This window comes from Pocillopora damicornis, chromosome 4, assembly GCF_964200805.1.
Source record: "Pocillopora damicornis chromosome 4, jaPocDami1.2, whole genome shotgun sequence".
NCBI classification, from domain to species: domain Eukaryota; kingdom Metazoa; phylum Cnidaria; class Anthozoa; order Scleractinia; family Pocilloporidae; genus Pocillopora; species Pocillopora damicornis.
In genome coordinates, this window is record NC_142673.1 from 6,195,801 (window position 1) to 6,218,279 (window position 22,479).

The 22,479-nt window shown below is 39.6% G+C and overlaps 2 protein-coding genes across 8 annotated transcripts; both read right to left on the reverse strand.

Annotated features, from left to right (window-relative positions):
• Positions 1-102: 102 nt before the first annotated feature.
• LOC113670108 (uncharacterized) lies at positions 103-11,989 on the reverse strand. Of its 4 annotated transcripts, XM_089205412.1 has the most exons (15): positions 11,952-11,989; positions 11,500-11,584; positions 10,204-10,251; positions 9,424-9,783; positions 8,054-8,319; positions 7,084-7,320; positions 6,741-6,853; positions 6,166-6,396; positions 5,712-5,824; positions 4,825-5,444; positions 3,858-4,586; positions 3,073-3,430; positions 2,652-2,798; positions 1,396-1,654; positions 103-543 (listed from the first exon to the last, which is right to left on the reverse strand). In XM_089205412.1, exons 3-15 carry the CDS (start codon positions 10,238-10,240, stop codon positions 174-176), a joined length of 3,840 nt encoding a protein of 1,279 aa, XP_089061538.1. In that variant the 5' UTR covers positions 10,241-10,251; positions 11,500-11,584; positions 11,952-11,989; the 3' UTR covers positions 103-173. The 4 variants fall into 4 exon arrangements, with proteins under 4 accessions (XP_089061538.1, XP_089061539.1, XP_089061540.1 ...); XM_089205413.1 differs by lacking the exon at positions 11,952-11,989 and having other exon boundaries at positions 11,504-11,630; XM_089205414.1 differs by lacking the exons at positions 11,500-11,584; positions 11,952-11,989 and adding an exon at positions 10,599-10,735.
• Positions 11,990-13,730: 1,741 nt separating this feature from the next.
• Positions 13,731-21,650, reverse strand: LOC113670111 (uncharacterized). Of its 4 annotated transcripts, none has more exons than XM_089205417.1 (9): positions 21,537-21,650; positions 20,840-21,045; positions 19,489-19,625; positions 18,853-19,011; positions 17,944-18,011; positions 16,631-16,745; positions 15,483-15,608; positions 14,669-14,770; positions 13,731-14,366 (listed from the first exon to the last, which is right to left on the reverse strand). In XM_089205417.1, exons 2-9 carry the CDS (start codon positions 20,982-20,984, stop codon positions 14,217-14,219), a joined length of 1,002 nt encoding a protein of 333 aa, XP_089061543.1. In that variant the 5' UTR covers positions 20,985-21,045; positions 21,537-21,650; the 3' UTR covers positions 13,731-14,216. The 4 variants fall into 4 exon arrangements, 3 of the variants coding, with proteins under 3 accessions (XP_089061543.1, XP_089061542.1, XP_089061544.1); XM_089205416.1 differs by having other exon boundaries at positions 20,840-20,987; positions 21,537-21,641; XM_089205418.1 differs by lacking the exon at positions 21,537-21,650 and adding an exon at positions 21,106-21,315 and having other exon boundaries at positions 20,840-20,987.
• Positions 21,651-22,479: the final 829 nt, after the last annotated feature.

Genomic DNA, 22,479 nt, shown 5'->3' on the forward strand with positions numbered 1-22,479 from the left:
AGTCTCTTTTGATTCAGCGCCTAAGCCATCCTTAAACTGGGTCCCAGCTTTTCTCCATCGTATCAAAATAATCACCCAAGTAAGATAACGCAGACTCAAACATACCGTGACGTCAAATGACTTTTATTCTGAATGTGACCTGGGAAAATATAAGCCAAGATTTTCCATACTATTTACTGAGCATCACTAGGGCTCACCCGACAATTTGAAGGCGTGTTAATTTTGATTTTTTCTTCAACCGCAAGATCGTAAAAATCTGCCCAGGTTTTTACGTTTCCATTTCCTTTTTCACACGCTGTGGCAAACTCGGCGATCTCTTCGGGAGGAATCACCTTGTCCCAGAGATGCAAGCCGGTTATTTGATAAACATACTCTGTGTGATGACCGACTGTCAGCCTTCCACCACCCTCCAAGGTTCCTATGTGTCGAGTGTCTGCCACCTTGCGCACACCATCCAGGTACTGTATGGTCACCCCACTGTGGCCTGCCCACGAAATGCAGATCTGGTGCCAGTTTTGATCTGATAAGACGCCTACTGATAACCTGGATTAATACATTACATAAATTAATAATTGGTAACACAGCAAGGGAAGAGAAAAGAAGGGAGACGGTAAATAAACAGTATAAAGATCTCCAGCCTTTGCGCGAGAAAGGCTAGTATACAAGGTTCATGTGTGGCTTCCTGCAAATTTCTAGGATTGATGAGAAAATTCGATTTCGAGCTCGATCGACAACTAAAGAACGAATGCATTCGTTTTTGGCATGAGCTTACCATCCCTCACGAGGCTTCGAGTCTCAGACCTCCATCGCTGAAAAGCAGAGAACTCGTTGGTGACCTAAGGCGATACTATTTTCACTTGCGACACGCGTACTGTGTACTGCTAGGATCATCAATGTCGAGGGTACAATGTTGCCAAACGAGGATGAAAAGTTGTAAACGACACAGACGCAAAGACGCTCTTTCACCTCGGACTTCGATTGTGTGGCGGATGCGGCCGCTCTTGATAAATGTTGATCGCTAGCAATCAGTTGTAAAGTGCTCTTTTTTAAGAAAAACGTTACAAAAAAAATTATGCGCCAGGGAATTCAAAGAACTCTGAATCCCAGATTGCTATCTGCCTCTGGAAACTCTTCCTTATTAAGCTCGCTATTATACTGAACCCCAGTTTTTCGCTCAAGAATAGTAGTACCTGAACCAATAATGCTTTCCGCTAAGAGCTAAAATAGGTCACTCCTGTACTGTGCTGTACAAAAGACCTAAGATTTGCGGACTGAGGATCGCACCGTTCTGCTCTGCATTCTTTTTCAAATATGGGATTTTCGACTGCTACTTTGGGTACATAAAGTATTCAATGCAAGCAAGTTTGTGCATCGAAAAGAAATCTTTCCACTTACGTTTCCCCTCCTCCTACTATAAAGGTCAGTTCCAGTTTGATATCTTTTGACTCATGGTTTTCAGACAAGTACACCGTGACTGTTTCAAGTCTATTGCTTCCAGTTCTGTAATCGATTATGGGGTAGGGAAAACGCGTTGTCTTGTAGCCTTGAGGAAGACGAATCCAAAAGCACAGGGTTAAAGCTTGTAACTCAGGTATCTCCCTGACACTCGCCCTTAGGGCGTTGTCCTCGGTTTGGAACTCCATGTCATAAGTTGCTATAATGCGAATACAAAAGAACACTCATTAACTCCGGTAACGGCGGAGAATTATCTAGGAAACAGTTTTGTCATTGATTTGGTTGTTTTAAAATTATAATATCGCCTCACATAGTCAGTTGTATAATTATCATTTGCCAAAGGCGAAGTGAATATTGGTGAACAATTCCCAAGATGAAGTCGAGGGGGTTATTAAAAAATATTCACCGAGCTTGAGGCGAATAATTGTATTAGTATTATTGCTCAAGTGCTTTCGAATTCTGCTGTAAATTTTTTTTGTTGTTGAAACCATTCTGTTACAAAGGTTTTGATTTATAGGTTTGTATTGAGATGAGCAGCCTGTTTCCACTAGAATTTTGAAACAGTTTTAGTTCATTCAATCAGCATAAACGTCATATCTTTCTTTTAAAGAGTGTTACGTCAAACTTAGTAGCATCTTTGTGCTCTTCGGAATTGAATTTTCTTCAATCGCGTCTATTACTTCCTCAGTAACATTGACAAAACGCGAGGCACCCATTTGAGAATTTAGCACCCCTGTTGTGATCACCTCGCGCGAGTTGATTTTAGCGAGATATGACGCAATCCTCGACCAATCAGAGCGCGCGCATCTCTATTTTAGAGATAAATACGCCCCAGCTCCTCCTGGAGCAAAGGCCATCGACGATCTCACTTTCCCGCCTCGTTCTTTCCTGAGCTACCCTTTGAGTGTAGTCCAGGCACGGTCCCATTTCTTCATCTCAGCCTGGAAATCACGCTACCGGTGTTTTTTTGGCGCCGTTTTTCCTGTTTGCCCTGGCTTGCCTAAGGCAAAGCCTTGCTAAGCCTTCAAGTGAGGCTTGTGTCAGTAACGCTACTGTCTGGTTGTTTCCTCAAGGAGTCGTCTCACACGAACCGTAGCTATTTTAGGTACGAAAAAAAGTAAATTTCGTGCAATCCCAGAATACTTTACCCTCAGTTGAAAATAACTCTTTTAAATGGCATCGGCCTCTTTACTTACAACTGAGGTCGACACACAGCTTATCAGCTGTGAGGAATTTTTCAGGGGGACATTCTGGAAGACAACTGCCGGTATTCTTATCTTTGGCTACTCGACAAACATTGCACTCAGTCGGTAAAGGATTCCCCGACGACAATGTGTTACAACCTGAAAATAAAATAATCAAAAATTGAAAAGAAAAAAAACCAACTTAAGTAATAGTACAGCCTATGTAATAAAATATGTCTCTTTATCAGTTTTGAGAAGAGTGATGAGTAAAGTAAAAATATCCTCCTTAACTTCATGTTGGTTACTACACCTCACAGGTACTTACATTTTATTTAAGATCTCATTTATTTGTCTTACTAAAACGGAGTCTGTATGACATAACGTCATAGTTTCCAAGGTAAATTCAGCCGAAAATAGGTACGAGATAAATTACCGTATAAGGGATCGCAGTCTTCGTGACATTCTTGCGTGCACAGTCTTGTGGTCAGGTCGATAAACGTGTCGCCTTTACACTCGGCTTTTGTTTGATCACGTGCTACTATGTGGGCATCAATGACGTCAGCCTTCTTGTCTCCATTCCCAAACGCGTAAAAGCGAGCATTCAGCGGCTTTTCCAAGTCAAGCATGTTGAGGTACACGTCACCACTTTGAGTGGTTCCCAGTGTTTTACCATATTCAATAAGTGTGCTTGACTCGGACTCGGTGACGCACACAAAGTATGACTGAAGCAGGTTTGGATCGCCCAGACCTCTCGCATTGATGTTTGTCGTGGAGGTCTTAAGTACGAGTCCCTGATAGCAGAAAGTGTGCGTTATTTTTCTGACTCGATCTCACCCCATGTTCTCCGCGCGCCTTTTTTGTGGATAATATGTTTACAGAAAAAAAAGAAATTTTTGAAAACGCTCTTTAAACTGGATGAATGTGCAAACGCTACTTTTGAGTTTTGGTATGGGCAGAAAACGAGTTGAAGATAGTATTTTCTTAAAATACTTTTGTATTTTAATGGTACAATTACTGATTAGCCCTGTAGTGTGCACATGCCCATGGATTACGTCAAGGGTTTCAATTGCCAAAGGTAGTTTCATTTTCAACTTAATTTGGCGTCATTTTTTCGGAGGACATTTGTCATGTTTTCTGACTAAAATGCTCTTTTTACATTTATCTCGCTTAGAATGACTCTCAAAGGAGACATATTTGCGTAGATTCATTGATCATTACCTTGTAAATAGCCACTTTCTGAGGTGTAATTTCAATGTAATACCAAGAGGTCTTATCGATCGGTAAAGTTGCAAACACGACAAAAATGTTTCCCTCACTAGAGGCTGTGAAATGGAGACACTTCCCTTTGGCTTCAGTAGGATCAAACCGGAGAGCATTTGACCACTTGACATTGCAGGGAGGGTCAGCTAAGGTTTCACGCTTTGAAGCACCAGACTCGGAGATACTAGAATCTAAAACGGCTCGCCCCAGCTCTTTTCCTGCCAGTGTATCGTGAAGGTTTGGGAAAAACACTCTCGACGCTTCAAAATCACGTGACAAAAGGGTCAGCCCGCCGGTGTTTGGATTGAAGGAAAGCACGAGACCAAGAATAGATATTTTATGCTGTTGAGGATCGCCGCTTTTTCCATTTCTGAAGGCATTGTAGAGGTGAAAAGAGCCATCTTTTTCAGCCGTGAACCATTTTCCATCTTTGTAGCGAACCAAACGACTCATATTTCTCGGAATGTCACTGAAGTCCTTGGTACCTTTCAAATCGTTTCTCATGTCAAAGATAACTCGGAATAACGCTTTGTCTTTTGTGATATGCTGCCAGCTAAGGCCGACCACTTCTTTGTGTTTTACTGCTTCATCGGCTTGGTCTGTTGTTTCCGGTTGTGCAGCTCCGGGTTTTGTTTGACTGTCTTTATTGCATGGTGGTAACTGAATGTCCGTAATCGAATTCGGGCCCTTACCAAATAAATAAATAAATGAATAAATAAACAGCAATTGAAAAATCAACATGCAATGACGTTTCCTCGAGTTGTCTTGATACTACTCTAATATGGGGTGGAAGTGATTAATTCGTGAAGAAACTGAGAAAAATAGTAGTCATTGTGATAAAAACTTTCACACAGCACTGTGTGTCCATTAAATCCTATAAAGCATGTAATCCTCATAAAATGTTGGAGGTTTGTGTGTCACTGACCTCCTTCATGTAGACTTCAATGGCTCTGGTCAAGCTGATTCTTCTCCTTGTAATTGCCTCCTCCAGAGACTTTCGGCTATCAAACTTACAATAGTACTTCTGAACTGTCCCGTTGGAGTCCACCGTTTCATAAAACTTTAACCTGTCTTCATTTGCTGAGATCTCTTCTTTGAGTTTTGCAGCATTTCCTTCGCATCCCCAATTACTTCTCTCTTCGGGAAACAAATCGTGAAGTCGGAAGTTAAGAAGAGTTGTAACTAAAGCCATCTGAAACTCAAACGGCTTTGGATATTGAGGAATTGATGCAAGCCAATCCTTAAACTCGTTCTTAAAAGCTGGCGAATATGCGTCGGATAAAATAGAAGCAATTTGTTGACTTCCTCCCATGGCAAGAATCGTCGTCGATGTTGTTTTTGCCTGTTGCCTGGACGATTCTCCCTCTCTTCTACTTTCCTTTGCTCCAACACTAGCGAACAAGGATTTGTATTCCACTTCCATTTCTCGTGCGAACTCTTTCTTACTGGAAACGTCACTTGCGTCCATGAATTTACGAATCTGGAGCTGGCCTCCAAACTTAGCAGACTTGATGTAGTGAGTGCCCCATCTCTGTATGAAATCCACTACAAAAGTTGATCAAAACGCAAAAACAATTTACAAAAACAGGCACGAAAAGCGTACATGTGGGTAGTTTGCTAAGAACATCATACATACATACATACATTGCGCGCATACGCTCTTACATTCTTTACTGTGACCTAACCACAAAAATGCTCAATTGAGTTTTAACTTAAAAGTTAAAACTATAGTTCATCTCCTAAGGAAAGTTAATGACAACCAAATGTCATGTTTTAATTAAATACAAAAGCAAACATGAAAAACACACTTACAATACTTCATGGGCGCTCCTGCCGCAAAGTAAGAGGTCGGTAGGGCCATAAATTCTTTCAGAAACGACGCACTTAAGTCCTTTGGCTTTACTTCGTCTATAAAAATCTCATACCTGAGAGTCGAAAATAAAAGAGTACTTGTTAAAGAAACGAAGTCGGAGGCCGGAAGATAGGAGTCGCTCCCCAAACAACTTACGATCGCAGGTCGGATTTCCTCTCGTCATAAACGAAATGCAACAACAACGGCCAATCAGAATACAAAATAAGACATAATCACGAGATGCTGAGGGGAAGAAATGAAAAACAAGTAAATTGCCTCAAACGCGCGAAAATCCGAACCCACCGAACCCTCTCTCTGGATCCGCCACCAGTGCTATACTTATATAATAATGATGGAACAACCTGAAACCACAAAAGTAAAGGGAAATAACAATCGAACAACGTTTTTATGTACCTGTTGATGTCAACGTGTAGGAGAGCCATATACTTCTGGCTGGCTTGAGTCTCTGACTCGCCCCAACCCACCTTGACACCCGCGTAGAAGCCAAAGTACGACCCAGACACCCCAGCCTCTTCCTGTAAGTATTTCTGAAACTCACTGCGGCTCTCAAAGGTCACCGTGGACGCTTTGGTGTCGTAGATGCCATGAACGTTCATTGTGTCAGGGACATCGTAATCATCGTATCTTAAAAAATAAAACCAACAAAATCAGTTAGAGTGACTCTTGAGATTTTAACAGAAGTCACCGCATTTAAACACGCCCGTACAGTAATCGTGAATACATAACCTAAAACAATCGGACTCAACGGGGTGCGAACCCATGACTACTCTGCAATACTGTTGTAGCACTAGACTGAGCTATAAAGCCAACTGGGAGCAGACTGTCATGAAAGTAAGCAGAGTTTTTAAGTCCAAACAGTAGCATTGTTATCAAACGTGCTTAGTACCACTACATGTTCAAACAAAAAACTCATAACAATCTGGATAATAGAGGCAGAGCACTTACAAAGAGAGCAATATCATACTTACGTTGCTTTCCCAGCGCAGTTTCGCTGCACGATGCTCATTTTTCTTGATTCGGGGCTGTACTCACCACGCCCGTCAAATCCAACACCCATAAATGCCGCGCCGTCAATCAAGTTCTGCAGAAGTGAGACACGAAAGCAACGACATGTTGGCCCCTTAATCAATCGAGTGAGAGCGAAATTATGGGAGATATGTCCACACCTGAATCATAAGATTGCTTCTAAATAGCACAACTAAATTTCTATTTCATCTACAGGCGTTGATGACTTTGGTATAGATAGAGTTCCTGGCTTTTGCAAAGTCAGAACTAACTGTTGCTATGAAGAAAACAGAACTACTACCATACCAAGCATGCTTCTAATTTCCACCGAGCAGCGTAGCAAGGATCTCCCTCTTGGTACCCAGTGCCCCAACAGCCATTCATTAACACGTTCCCAACGCCTGCTGGGTAGGTATAGGGTGGCTCACCGACTTCCTTAGGAGCGCTGTCTTCACTGGAGATGTGTGAGTTCATGTGGTAACCGGCTGGGATGAACATATCATCAGTTTGCCAGGATTTATCGGGTACGATGTCTAACTTTATCTGCCAAAGTTGGGATAGCAAGTTAGTAATATTCCACGGTTACTGCTTAATTTATCAATACTGTGTTGAAATAAGTGTCTTAGTTCATCATATGTTGTCTTATCTTAGGGAGAACTGACAAAAAACGACACCACCTTTGGCTGCCAACCAGCCCATATCCTCGCTAGGATTTCCCCAACAATGTTGCTAAACGACCTAAATTATCATTTAAGTAGTCTCCCTTGCTCAACTTTTAAAGCTGCTAAAACAGAATTTTTATTGAAAAGAACTCAGAGGTGATCCTGCAAAATTCCGAGAGAACGCCGACTAAAAGTGACGAAAGTACAAGTTCGGAGGTACTCAAATTGTTTTGATATGACCTGCCTAACTACGAAGCCTGAAAGGAATGGAATTAGGTTTTTTCGGCGAGTTATATGAATAGCATTTTTCTTTTTCTTGTTTTTACTAATGACTGGCCCAAAGGGCTCTCTGATTTGAATAGCAGTGAGCTTCTTACATCTGTTAACACAATATATATTTGAGACAACGAAAAATCTGAAAATGAAGTAAAATGAAACCCAGATTGCATAATATCTTAGAAGGACGGTTAGGTTAAAAAGCTCTTGGAAGTAAATAATGGAAAAATGAGGAAACTCCCCCTTCCCACTATCTTCGATTAAGCCTTCCCCCCAATCCATTAAATCCACCTCCAGTTGGTAGAGAAATGTGATGAAATCAGATAAAGGTGTCAAACCTCCTTTTTTAAGAAATTTTCAGCCTTCTCTTGTGCTTCATCGATGATCTGTAACTGTTTATCCACTAGCTTCCCCATCACTTCAATTCCCTTCTCTACAACAGCACCTTGAACGTTTGCTCCTTTCAATATAGAACCAAGACCTCCACCTCCATTCCCAGCCGAGCTTTGGTCACTCGCAGACGTTGATTGGTGACGATTTTGTTTTTGTTTGGTAGTTGAACTTTTCTTCTGGAAATTATTAGCCTGCCCTTCGTGGCTTTCCCCTAAAGGTTAAAAAATGACTTTTAGGGAAAAAAGGCGAAGTTTGAAAGGCCTCTCTGCCTTTCTGCCCACGAAAATTTGGTTTCATCCTTTCGAATAACTCCACATTAGCGACCTTGAGCAGTCAGGACGGCAACGCCAAGGAAAACTTCGATTGAAAAATAATTTCTGCCTTTCTGTCTACCGTCTCATACGGCGGCGAAAAGAAGCGTTAAGTTCCAAATGGAAATTAAAATAATTTGCCGTCGCGGTTTTGGTTCGCAGACGACGCAAATTGTGGTGATTTCACGTTGTTGTTTTGCATAGGACGACTAAGAAATGTACAAATTTTTAAAACGCACGTGCTGAGCTATTGTTCTGCCGATCAGATCTTTTGTTTTTCCATGTCCTCGTTGCCGTCGCCGTCGTGGTTTGCTCAAGGTCTTCATTACTTGATTCACTTTTCTGTTAAACCTGTAGTGGACCCCATATTAAGCAGACACACTGTCTAAAGCGAACACTGGCACAAGTTCTTAACTGTTTTCCTCATACTTGGCGTAAAATAAACCTATAAACAGTAAACTCCTCTATTAAGCACATGCGCTCGCCAAAATTAACCCCCATTGTTACATAAAACCTACATTAAAGTGGACATAAAATGGTAGCATTTCTTTGAAGCGTAAGTGCTCAAGACTACATTTTTTACACTCAAAACATTTTTTTTTTCAATAAAGCGCTTTTTTGATTTATCCAGCACCAAATTTGCGATGCTGGTGATTACATATTCTGTATTATTTGGGGATTAGCCACTGTCGCGCAACTGATTGACTAAATATGTTTAGCGGACATCCTGTATAGAGTCAAACACTTGCTTGAGTTCCGTTAGTGACGGCTCAAACCAGGTTTCACCATTTTTTTTTTCAGTCTCAATTAAACTCTAAACAAAGTCGCATTTAAAACTGAAAATTTATGGCCAGTTTTCATTTAATATAGCGCCCTCTCTTTTCTCCGCTCCAATTTTCTTCGAAGGATTTAGAAGGGAACTATTAAACGAGTGGTAAGGAACTGATTTAAACTCTATAGACCACACCATTATTCAAGTCATGCAACATACCAGCTTTCATTACCGTTTGTTGAACTAATAATATCAGGCAAAACAGGTTTCTTTGTTTCCCTGGGTTGCGTTCTTTCAGCACCCCTGTAGTGGAACTGAGTCACTTTAGAGCTCGCGCCAGGAAGAAATGGAATGGATTTAGCGGAAGGTCTTGCTGTTCGTCGCGCCACAAATCCGCGGTTTTCACCTCTTTCCTGCCGCATAATTCCACTGTTCCATCTCGTTACAGGCGGAACGTACACAGGAAGTGGGCCGGCCAAGGATTGCTGCCCATAAAGAAAGTCCCTTTTTAGCTGGATTTGTTTAGTTGCGGTTGGTGAAACTTGTCCTGAGATATGGACTTGGCTGGGTCTTTCTTTCTTAGATATTGTACCTGGAAGAGTTAAGGGCAAATCTCTCAGGTTCAAATGACTTTCTAAATTACAAACTAAATGAACAAGTTTAAAATATTTAAAACGTAATAATTCTGTATTTTCATCCATGATTATTGTTGTTCTTGGTTAAAAAGGTTTCTCCGGCACTCATTTCGTGGTTGACAAGATGCAGTTATTATGGATAAAGTATCTTTATTTATGGAAAGCATCTGATGGATATCAATGGCCAGGCATTACCACAGGCAAACTACGAGCTCAGTTGATATGGTGTTTCAATGAAGTGAAACTAAAAAAGCCTTGAAGCTCGCTAAACGAGATCACTTTAAAAACCTCAAATAATAAAAGAATCCTCATTGGTCAATGAAACTCGCTGTGTTAGAGCCACTTTCTTTTTGCATTTAAGACACGCAACTCTTTACCTGAAATCATCAGGAGGAGGATATGAAAGTATTTCATCGCTGCTATCTCTAGGAATAGAAGGAAAAGCGTCACCTAAATGCGTTCGTTAAGCATAGTTAAAATGGGGGAAATTTCGAAATCAAAGTGAGAAAAAGCTGTCCGCAATTTAATTACGTTTAAATACGCATTTCAGTAATACGCTGACTCAGTCATGTTGGTGAATTGCACACAGATTGATACAACAGCTTCGTGAAGCTGGATGAGCCTAATACCTTGCTAAAAAGTAAAACTATCTACTGTCTAACCTAAGATACATCCTCCGTTACTCCAAATTTAGAGAAATACGGATTAAAAAGGAATTTCCTGAAATAATTCCCATTTTCGATGTCAAATTAAGTTTGGCTACTTTACCTACCTTATATTAGTTGTTTGGTTTAAAATATTCACTAAGTTGTTTTTCAGGCTGTTTGAGGTTACGGTCAATCGTCCATAACTGTATTTTTAAAAGTGTGGACGTTCACTGTCCAAAGTGTAAGACAACTATACTTTGCCACGTTTATCAAGATTTTATCCCCTCGATGAATGGTTGAACGGGTTATTTCTGCACGACAATAAATTACCAAGAACTGGTTCCTGCATGGACAATTTAATACCAGGCTGCCGTTTGCGATCTCATGGGGTTCTTTTCTTGAATCATAAATTTGTAACTAAAAAAAGCTTTTTATTGTTGTTCGTACAAATAAGTATTCACAGAGCCGCAAGCGAGAGCCAAAGACAATTCCCCAGTTTGTTTGTTTGTTTTATTAGTGCAAAGTATTAAATCTATGTTTTTTCCTCCCTTTCACTGGTTCATGTAAACTCCTGATTTGATCCTGAAGACCAAAACTGTTTGTTAACTCTAACTTCAATCGAAGTGAGGTCCACTCCAATTTCGTACTGAATCCGGCGTTAACATGGTTTTAAAAAATGAAAACAGCTTCTATGTTTCAAAGACTCACAGAATACAACATGTGAAAACAAGCGTTTTTATGTTATCAGTGTACCTATACACATGACAGTTTGAGACTCTAAGCATGGAGACATGATCGGATTGAAAACCAGTTCCCACAATGGCTTTTAATTGGAAAGGTGCAATTCGCACATCGTCTTGTCGCACCAATTTAAGCACAATTTAAATGCGAAGAAAGACTTCGAGAGAACAATAACTGGTTCCCAAAAATATTTTTCCGCATTAAAAATTTAACGCATTGTTCTTTTTTTTTTTTTTTTTTTTTTTTTTTTTTTTTAGCAATTGTCTTTATTAACTTTTAACTTACGTACAACAGTGCCTGTCCCTCAGCTTCTTTCGGTCGTCTCTCACTTCCTTCTTTACGTCGTCCGAGATGTACCGATTTGCCTCCAAGAGAGAGTTATGTGGAGTTTATATGAAATAATTCATATTTTTGTACTGCGGTTGTAGATGAAAGTGGAAATGTGATCATCGCAGTAAATTTTCCAATTTAAGCAATTGGAAAGAAGAAGCCTGAAAAAAAAATCAGGGCTTCAACGGGAACGTGTACGTGTAACGTGATAAATAAACGTGTACGTGTAACGTGATAAATACTCGTTAGCAGTGAAATATTATTTTCAGTTGTACTTTGCCTTATGTTTGTTCGATGATTGAGCGCGCATTGCTTCCCGTTGAAGCCCTGATTTTTTTTTTTTCAGGCTTCTTCTTTCCAATTGCTTAAATTGGAAAATTTACTGCGATGATCACATTTCCACTTTCAGAGAGAGTTATCTTTTAATGCTGACGCAGCCCTTCGGAGAATATATTGCTTATCTGTGTAACGTGATAAATACTCGTTAGCAGTGAAATATTATTTTCAGTTGTACTTTGCCTTATGTTTGTTCGATGATTGAGCGCGCATTGCTTCCAGGTCGCCTTCCAAATTTATGTGCTGTCTCAGTATGTTACTCACGATGTCTTGACAGAAAGAATCTTTCTCGGCGCCAACAGGAATGTTCCACATGACAATGTTGTCTTTTTTTGATCGGTGCTCGAGGTCCTCGAGTTTTTTCTTTTTTAAATGGTAACCCGAGTTTATTACTCAAGGTATCTTTTAGCGTCTCAACTTCCTCATTAGTAAAATCAAAACCTTGCTGTAAGTCGTGAATCTCACCCGACAGGTTAGCAGTTTTGGACTTGAGTTGTTGAAGTTTAACACACAAGACATCATGTCTTGCTTATCGATTTTTACCACCAAACTTTTGACCAGTCGGATTAATTCGTCAAAATTTTTATCTCTAGGTATTTCTTCTCGTAAGTTCGGTGTTCCTTCACGTGACCGTTGATTTCTGCTCATGCTCTCCAGGGTTTTAAAAGTGTAAGGGGCAGAGCACGGAATGACACGTCCTCAAACTTCTCGAGTCATGCCCTGATCCCACTGCTTAAAACCTTGTTTTCATTTGAATACAAAAGACTTATGGGTTCTGCCATACCCTTAACTCTTTCACTTCTGTGATCTCTTTACTGTCTGTCATACAGTTCTTATGATATTAGTTTGGAAAATTTGGTTTTAGATCAACCAATAATACCCTAATTTATATTTTACTTTATTCTCATCACTCGTCTGCTTGATATTTACTATCACTTTGAGGAGAAATTTTGTCTTGATCATTCATAGGTGTTAAAGGGTTGTATTAATTCTCTTCAAAAGACGATGTAAAGGAGAGCACGCATTAATTCTCTTCAAAAGACGATATAAAGGAGAGCAAGTATCCTGCCTCGACCTCAGGTTAGATCTCTCAGTCCAGTTGTTTTTTCTAGAAGCTAAAATGGAGGCAGTTTTGTACGTTCGGGTTGTTGTAGTAGTAGTCTTTATTTCTTCTCAAGAAAAAAATTTATGTGTTATAAAAAAAAAACTTTGAAAAGTATCAAAAAGGTGAAAAATTCAACGCTACCTCAGCTTGTATCTAAAAAGAAGACGATTTACACAAGAGTCCTTAAAATTAACGGTCTGGTAATGACTTGATTTGTCTCTGAAATTTTACTTCGTCTCCTTTTTCTTGGGGATGCAGATGTCTGTGACCACACGCAGAAGTCTACATTACTTTCTATTTGACAAGTTTTTATCCTAGATTAATCACACTTACAGTTATTAGATAGACAATGAACCATTTCCCATAGTATCCAATGTCATTCATGTGTTCGAAACAAACGAGACTACCGTGCGACAACCTGGTGTTTTGTAAATGATCGATCTGAAAAGACACATCCTAGTGACTATAGAAAAACATAAAGACGTTCCTACTACTATCGAATTGGAAAACATTGTTATTTAACAGGAGAGTCATCCTTTCAAGCAAGGGCTTCTCAGTTACTGGTAAGGAGCAGCCACGCGATGATTTTTCCTTTTCTTCCAGAGCCTCACCTACCATCAAGCAATGGTTTTCATTTCTAGCTGGAGGGGCATTTTTCAGTGTAAGAGTAGGTTTTAGAGGGGACCTTAGTAAACAAGGACAATCTACTCAACAGTGAGAAACTGCAATTATAAACTCACTCTTGTTAGTTCCACAAATCATGTAATTTTATTAACTTTCCCTTTTGTCTCAACGAATGAGGTTTTTAAACACACACGTGCAGGTTAACAATTTTTTCTCTAGGCATCTCTTTTAATACTGCTGAGTGGTTCTTTGGCCAAAAGTAATTCACTGAAGTTTGCAGTGTGCTCGAGATGCGAGCATAATGGATTTTTCATCCGCCTGAACTTGGCTCAGGCTCTCCACCATGCAGTGTTCAGATGAGCGTCGAAAGTTATCTTGGATTGCATTCGTTTTGCTTTGTTTGGCTCTGTGATTGGTTAAGAAAACTCGCACCACGCTCTTAACCAATCAGAAACAAAACCAAAAGATGACGCTCGAATTTCCCCGCGCTTCAGGCCCTTTGCTTAGTTCCTTTTCACCTCTAAGTAGCCATTGTAACTTTTCACGACACAAAATTAAAGTGCATTCTACATCTAGGAAACATTGGTTATAAAAATTCAAGCTCAGATTATATCTGGTCCCATTGAAGAATTACTTCTTTCAACTTTTTCATGGTTATATTAGCTCCACAAGAAATTATTACCACGTTTTGTCCTTGGAATCTATTATGGTCCTTTAAATAAGCAGCAATGGCAACACCAGCCGCACCTTCTACGATCTAAAAATCAATCCAACAGATGACTAAGTTAATACCTTTCGAAATTAGTGGTTACCTTTGCAATCTGACTAGCCCTCAACATTGTGACTCATGAATAAATCGCATTTTTTCCTGCCCTGGAATAGAACAATCAATCAGGTCTCGCGAAGGGGAAGGGAGAACAGGGAGGGGGAAATAATAGTCTTTGATAAACATGCTAGTGGTCCACACCCGCCTGCTGCAGCAGCTTGTCGATTTAATAAACATAGAAAAAAATGTAACTGAAAAATTTTTAGGCAATAAAAAAAATGTAACTGACTCACTTTATGGTGATTTTCCATAAATTGGTAAACTGCTCTACTAATTTCTTCCTCTGACACAAGGATCCACTCGTCGACAAGATATTTACAAAGATCAAACGTCACCTTATCACCAGTAACAAAAAAATGTGGAAATACAACTCTACTTTATAATGCATGAAAGCACACACATAATTTTTCTCCCGAAGGAAATGAAAAAACACATCTCTCTTTCTTTCAGCAAATGTCCCAAAAATAAAGCGTAAAGAAAAATTTGAAAAACTAGAATTAATCCAACGGCTTCTATGAAATTCCTGAATCATTGTCCTCCAAAGGTTTGTGTTTGTCCTTTTCTCTTAACAAAGAAAAAAGCGTATGCATCTTTTTAACGTCAGAACGGTAAGAGTTCTTTCGATCGGCCGACTTTGTCAGGTCTTGTCAAGGCGAGCTGCTTAGGTTCCACACCTAAACCTTCAGCCATGTCTTAATAGTATGCTTTTTTCTAAACTTTTATCACTCAGCTACAATCATTCCGCAAGGAAAACACATGACAAAATGTACCCATGACATTTACATCAATGCAAGACAACGTGATTGAAGAAACTGATTCCCCCGGCCAAGGAAGCCGGGTTATAACGAGCGTGTATAAAAATTTCCTTCATGACCTTACCCAGAAAAAAAAAGGGAAATTAAAATTTGAACAAAGGATAAAACGTGAACCTCATCTGTGAAATAGTTAACTAAACACGGACGCAACATGTAAAGAGTTTTACAAGCCTGCGCTCATGCCACACCTCATCAGAATTTACGTAAGATCACCTTACTTGTTAATACTCACTGAATTTTCCTCGACACCTCCGCTTGTACCGTCAGACAGCGTGTCACCTGATGGAAGATCTAAAATTTTCCCTGCCTTCACTGACTCTGACATCACCGCAGACTGTGAGGGCTGACATCCAATCATCTGCATTAAAATCAACAGTTGAGTCGGCATGAGCAGAGTCTATTTTAGCTATTTTAGATCTCCTTCTCAGTCCCACATTTTCCCGCTCCGAGCAACGAACAACAACAAGACACACACACACAACAAAGCGCTCAAACGAATGCGCATGCAATGACTAGGTGGTATATTTTCATGTTTTCAGAACCAAGTTATCTCACACGAGTTACAAACACAAGCTACACAAGCCAGTAAGTCACATGGTCTAAAAATCGTTGAATTTTTTTGATAAAGCTTCAAACAGAATGGTTAATCAACAAGATATTTGTGTTTGAATAAGCTTCCTGTTCGAAAAGTCTCGAGTTTTCTCTACCTTTCTATGAACTTTTTAATTTTCTTTCGTTTATTTTGTAAGACAGCAGTTGCTGACATGGAGCCGGTCATAATTGATCCCCTCGCGCTTGCCTTACTCAGGGTTTGACTGTTGTGTTCATACAAGGAAACATACGCGCGCAAAAAAAAAAAAAACACATCCGTGGTTGTTTGACCGTTGACGAAGACAAAACGCGGGCGCGCATGAGAGTGAGCGTTATTTTGGTGGATCATTTTGGCGGGAAAACTATAGCGGCAACCGCGGCACTACGCAGCGATTTTACATGTTTCGTATTTTCTGTATAGACGTTGTTGTGGCAGGGCAATTTTACAATCAATCTTACATGAAGGTAAGTTTCTGCTAAATATTCTCACGCCACTTTCATATTTTTTCATCCAATGCAGAAGTTTTGGTTTCCATAACTTTTTCCACTGGCGGCCGATGGTGTGATAGGCGTCTGTGCCCGGAAAAAAAAGCCGCAAGGCAAAATCCAAACACGAGAGCCTGATTGCAGGCTCAACAGACGGTGGTAGGAGTTCTTACAAGCGGCGGTGGGACGTCGATAGCCACCTGCTATTGAAAACCCTACCAGGAGAGTTGCATGCGATTCACGTATCATCCGATGCACATTCAAAAAGAAGGTTCATTTTCCTTCTTCATTGAGACCTTTTACCTTTATTCCGGGTTTAACACTTTTCAGGTAGGCTGCAATCCCTCCTATAAGTCCCCCTCCTCCAACAGCAACGAATACTGAATCAACATCGGCCAAGTCTTCGAAGATTTCCACCCTGTGTGGATTACAGAGAAAGTTGCTGTACGTTTTAGCAAAGTAATTACAAAAACATTAACTGGAAGAGGCAACAACTTCGTTTTCTGGCTTAGCGATTTTTGAGATCTGTTTTTCAGTTTCACTTACAATCTTTCGTATCGATTCTGGGTTTGTTAATTCTCTTTTGTAACATTTGGTTTCTGTAAAAATGTTTATTTTCTCGTTTTTTCGTAAATCCTTTTGGGCCTCAAAATGTCACCTCTCTCATTTTTCCAGTCACATTTTTGATTTTGATGTAAATTTTGGCCTGTTTTCGGGTTTATTATAAGTCACTATACTCTCATGCTCTCAACGATTTCATCTGCCCTTTCACTTTAAATTCCTCAAAACTACTCGATAGTTCATTTTGTGTTTGCATTTCAATCAGGTTAAAAATTTCAGTAGCAAATATTTATAGAAAAACAGTCACATTAAAAGGTTCCACATGAGGTGGATGCACAAAAAAAATCATCGTAAAACACTCATTGGATGGAAGGAGGAGGTGAGTTTAAGTTCCATTTCTCTTAAAAGTAATTATCAGGGTCGTAACGAGGTATGTGGAATACATAATGATCCTAGCTTTTATCCATACTTTGTGATCCACGATCCCAAAATTTCGGATAATTTCGATCCTTGATCCCGAAAAACTAAACTGATCCCATCTAAAAACTGAAAAAAATTGATCCTATCCTTGACGTAGCGATCCCTGGTTGCTGGCCATGTCAGAGAGGCTTATGCGATGTGTTGGCCATGGCCATTCATCTGAAAAATATTTTTAAAAAACACCATTTTGTTTTTCTTTACGTTTCTCCCTCTGTCTCTATGTAGCTCTGGAGACCACAACGTAATCTTCGACGAAAAAGAGTACTCCCCTCTCCCCCTTTGATCCCCGATCCCAGGCTTCTGATCCCAGATCCCACCCCTTTGATCCATGATCCCACATACCTCGTTACGACTCTGTAATTATATTTTAAACAAAGTTTTTCGTCATTGAAAAAGTCGAGTTTAAGTATTACAATTAAAAAAGCTGAGCTGTCAGCGTGAAAGACTCTGTAACAAGGAAAGGTTTCTATTTTTCTCCACATGCCAAGACTGAAGAAATAATAATTAAATGAAAATAATAAATAAACAAATATGAACTAAACACCACCAACATAAATAACAAAATAGATATTTACCCAATGGTTCCTTGCCCAGCAACAACTACAAGGTCATTATATGGCGAAACAAAATGCATGCCACTTTCCTAAAGGGATAAGCATACACTGTCAAACAAATGGGACAAGGAGGGATTTCTTGTAACATTTTATGAGGGCTCTCGTTGCGATATGTAGATCTTGCGTTACTTGTCACACATTCCCATCATTATTTGTATTCCCTCATTTGGTCATTAAATGCAGTTGCTACTCACTTTTTGGAGTTTGTGGTGCACTTGTCTTAACCTTTTAACTCCCATAAGAGATTAACATGTAACTTCTCCTTGTAACATCCACACATTATCCACCCAACATGTAATGAGAATACTCAAACTCATCAGGTAGAAGTTAGTAGTCTTGATCTAACACCAAATTCTTGTGACTTATTTAGAAGGAAATGTGTAGTAGGTAGAGTGGAGAATTGACAAACAGATCTTGGGAGTTAAAGGGTTAACAGCTATAACACTAACTTGTAGCCTGTTTGTCTTATTATCATGCTTCTTTCCTTTGGCTTGTTTTCTTAATGTTGAAAAAAATTAGGGTATTTGCAAATTAACACAAAAAGTTGCTTATTCTCAGAGAGGGATTTTGCTAGCCTGAATGACCAGTTGCATTGCTTTCATCCAGCCCTGGAAATGATTTCAGCAGCACAAAATTGTTAGAAATACAACTACTCTCCTGGAATCCAAGGCAATCCTGTTGGTAAATTTTTACACAATTGGACATTGTTTACTAACGAGCTAGAACCAAACTTATCTTTATATTATGGCTTTTTCAACCATCTTCCCACACTATTGTGGTCAGCCAAACACAGATCATTTTGTGCTTCTATGGTTAGTATTGAGAGAAAGAAGCTTCATTAACATAAGGAGTGCAGCAATGTTGTTGAACCTTAGCAACATTCCTGGCTGTCACCTCTGCTTCAACACAGTCTTCTCCATGGAACTTCACAGACCCACCAAACTGTTTCACTACTTTCAGCTTGGCATAAGAAGTGGTCTCTGGTACATAAATAGTAACTGGAGTGCCAACTTTACTTGATGCATATGCCTCATTAAAAAGAAACAAACAAAGAAACATTTTAAATTAAAGAATAACTTGTCACTTCATAATATCAGAGTTAATTTACATGGACAACTGCCAACTACCTTCATTCTTGGCTCCACTATAACTACTTGAAAGGACTGGGGCTGACTTCAAAGGGCATCTTTGACCTCACAACCACTTTTAAAATACTTTAATCTAAGTAATGGCCACAAATGTTCACTCCTTTAATCATGCAGACTCTTACTGACATTTTATCATAGATATAACCAGATAAATTAAAAAATATATAGAAATTAAAAGGCTTAAGTCTGTTAATTGGCCCATGATTTCCAAAGCTTTAAATTCTCCACAAGCATGAAGCATAAAGCCACTTTCTTAAAGTAAAGCTAGTCATTCCTCATACAGGTACAAGTTTTCTCCATCAAATAACAATGGCTTGTTAAATATTAAGATCAACCATATTGAAAAACTTCATCTTACAGCGGCTGCTCCATGATTTCCAGTAGAAGCTGTAATCACTCCATTAGTCAGAAAAACCTCATCATTTGATTCTTTAAGGGTGAGGAGTTTGTTGAAGGCTCCTCTCAGTTTAAAAGATCCTGTAATCTGTTCACTCTCTATATTAATGAAAATAGATAACTGTTATTTACAAAAAAAAACATTTTACTGTCCCCAAAGGAGAACAAACAACACTTAAGTCAAAATCAACATTTAAGGCTAAGCAGGGTTATTTGCATGTGTCAGAGAATAAATATGCAATATGCAATTTAGCAAAAGTCCACAATTCATCATGATATATTTAAAAATATATTAGCCCTAGATTTGGGCTTGATTTCTGCCATTTTTTTGAGTCTAGTCCTCGATCCTCTCAAGAAGAAGAAGGGTGAGTGTCAGCTCGTTTCCAAACAGTGGCTGGTAATTGAGCTTTCTCCAAGCTGTGATGTGAATGGTTGTTATGAGTTGCCACACAATTTAAGATATCACCATACCTAGTCACTCATCTCTAGTCTTTGGAGAAATATGTAATATTTGAGGTTTCATGCTAGCAAAAAATTAGCCTGGCAAATTTTTGCAGACCATTTTTGGTCCCCTGCAAAGGTGGGGTACAAAGCCTTTTCAAGACCTATATAAATTCTCCAAAGGAGAGAGGAGTTATCTTCTCCAAACACTTTCAGAGGTTTTGACAGCCTTTTTCATAATTATTAAGCAACTGCCAATGATGAAACATACAGCCATGATCACTCAAAAAGCTGTACAAATCCTATATATAAAATCTTGACAGAAGGCAAGAAGAGCACCTATAAGTGGCACTGGACTGGTGGTAACCGTTTTTTAACGAAACCCAACAACGTTCAATTGCAATATGTTTAATCATGCCTGAAAGATCAATTGACTTGACAAGAAATTCTACAAATCTATAACTGCATGATGAAGTTGTAGAACCCTATTATCAAATCCCTATTGCTTAATATTCAACCCTATTATAGACTACCACTAACAAAATGAATCAAAGGGGGAACGGTCGGGGTATGAGTCGATTGGGTGTGGAACTCTTAATACCAAAATCCTTGAAGAATGAAGAGGGTAGCAAAGGTCAGGGGGGAGGGGAGTGAAGGGGCCTGATCCCATTTCACGCGTGAATGTTTGGCACCTTACGTTGCCTTCTGTAAAATTCACGCATCTTGTACTAAACTATTTTCGCGTCATATATAAACCCTTTGAGTTAGTGACGATCTTGTTATTTATCAAACTCCAACACTGTTTATTGTCGATTAGTCAAGACGAAATTCGTTACTGTTGATAAGCAGTAAAGGTTGGTTACTATACTTACCCAGTTTAATATAGACCTTCGACTTGCCAACGTCACTTAACCAAGGAGAGTATTCCAGAGGAGTTTTTCTGACGTGCAGCTTTATCCGATCAGCAGCCTTCGAAATATCCTCACATAGGCTGAGCAGGTGAGGTTTTGCAATCATGGTCTGGCGAATAAATGATCGAGATTTTGCAACGCCAATCGACCTTAATAAGACGCCTGCGCTGAAAGTTTTAAAAAATATGTATTTGGAAAGCTGCAGAATACAGGGCACTTCTTCACACCTCATTGAATCACGATTGATCCTTTTATGTTCTGCCTCGTTCGTTCTCCAACGCATGCCGACAGGGTGGAGCCAAGAGGCCCTGTATTATGTGATTGCTCTTATCATAATACCATTTTGTCGTCTATGTAGCATTTAGCCATAAAGTACAAAATAGTGCGCACAATAGCGTAAGCTCACAAAGCAACAGGCGTGAATACACCTCTCCGCTAGCATGGCAGTAGCAGACTGGGACTGAGAGAGGGAGAGGGGCGAACAAGGGGATTTTTAAGTTAAAAAGAAATCACACGTTTCAAGAAATCTGTCACCATGTGTAACATCAAAATTAACCAAAATTAGCTCTGACGAAGTGCTAACGCTCGAAACGTCAGCCTTTTCACTCTTAACGGTGGCCAATTTACGTTTTCAACTCAGTTGTTAACACTAAATTACCTGTTATACTCTCCCACCGATGCCGCACCACAGTTTCTTTTGAAACTTACCTATTTTGACATCAAAAGGGCCTCGTTATGCAAATGCCAGACGCTGAAACGAGGCTAGTAGCAAACAATAAAGTGACGAACATGCTCCTTGTATTTCTTTTTGGGTTCTCGTAGCCCAGACCGCAGCTCGAACCGAGGCATGCCATTTTCTACACGCGTCTCTAAAAATTCCGATGACTAAACGGGGCTGAAGACAAATCTTAGATGGCAGTGCGGGCCGTAGCTCAAAGGCTGGTCTATTCAATTTCGTTTCTTGATATTCTATCGTTTGAGCTTCATAGTATTAGATCTTCAATATTCAAATTTTGATGTTTTAGGGAAAAAAAGTGTTTCTCTGCCCTTGCTGGTAATTATCATGGCGATGGAGAAACGGAGCCGTGGCCCTTAACTACACATGCTTTCAGACCTATTTTTTAGTTAGACCGTTCCATTTCTGATCCATTGAAAAATCCTCCAATTTATAGCATAAAAAATTTGCGAAAAAGAAAAGAAATTCTCAGTCGGCTTTATCGCATAGCAATTATGAGAAATATACCTGATTTAACGACGAAAGTGCTTAAAATCTGTGCCCGTTTTCAGACTATCTGACTAAAGAAGGTAAAAATAATATCTTTTGGGGCGACACCTTGCTATATTCCTTACATCCGGGAGTTCACCCCCCTCCTTCATGTAACGCAGGGAGGAAAGCAGTCGTTGCCGACCGTATTTCCAGTGAAATGGATCTACATCACAATGCGACTCCAACTTGATTGACCGTAAATACGGGCGATCGCGTTAGATGTCTGTTAAATTTTTTCCGTGGCAAAAAGACGGAAGGGAGAAGTAATTAAGTGAACATTGTTCCCCGGTTGTTCAAAAAGAGGTGAAAACTTGTGCTGTCCTTCCATCCAACG

Bases quoted from the DNA above. Each gene is read 5' to 3' on its own strand.
- LOC113670108 (XM_089205412.1), bottom strand. From the start codon at position 10,240: ATGAAATACTTTCATATCCTCCTCCTGATGATTTCAG. The intron at 3,431-3,857 runs GTAATGATCAAT...TTCTGCTATCAG, and splicing joins AGAAAGTGGCTATTTACAAG to GGACTCGTACTTAAGACCTC. The intron at 544-1,395 runs GTAAGTGGAAAG...GTATTAATCCAG, and splicing joins ATAGTAGGAGGAGGGGAAAC to GTTATCAGTAGGCGTCTTAT.
- LOC113670111 (XM_089205417.1), bottom strand. From the start codon at position 20,984: ATGATTGCAAAACCTCACCTGCTCAGCCTATGTGAGGATATTTCGAAG. The intron at 18,012-18,852 runs GTTCAACAACAT...TTATCCCTTTAG, and splicing joins CAGCCAGGAATGTTGCTAAG to GAAAGTGGCATGCATTTTGT. The intron at 14,367-14,668 runs GTGAGTCAGTTA...ATTGATTTTTAG, and splicing joins TTATGGAAAATCACCATAAA to ATCGTAGAAGGTGCGGCTGG.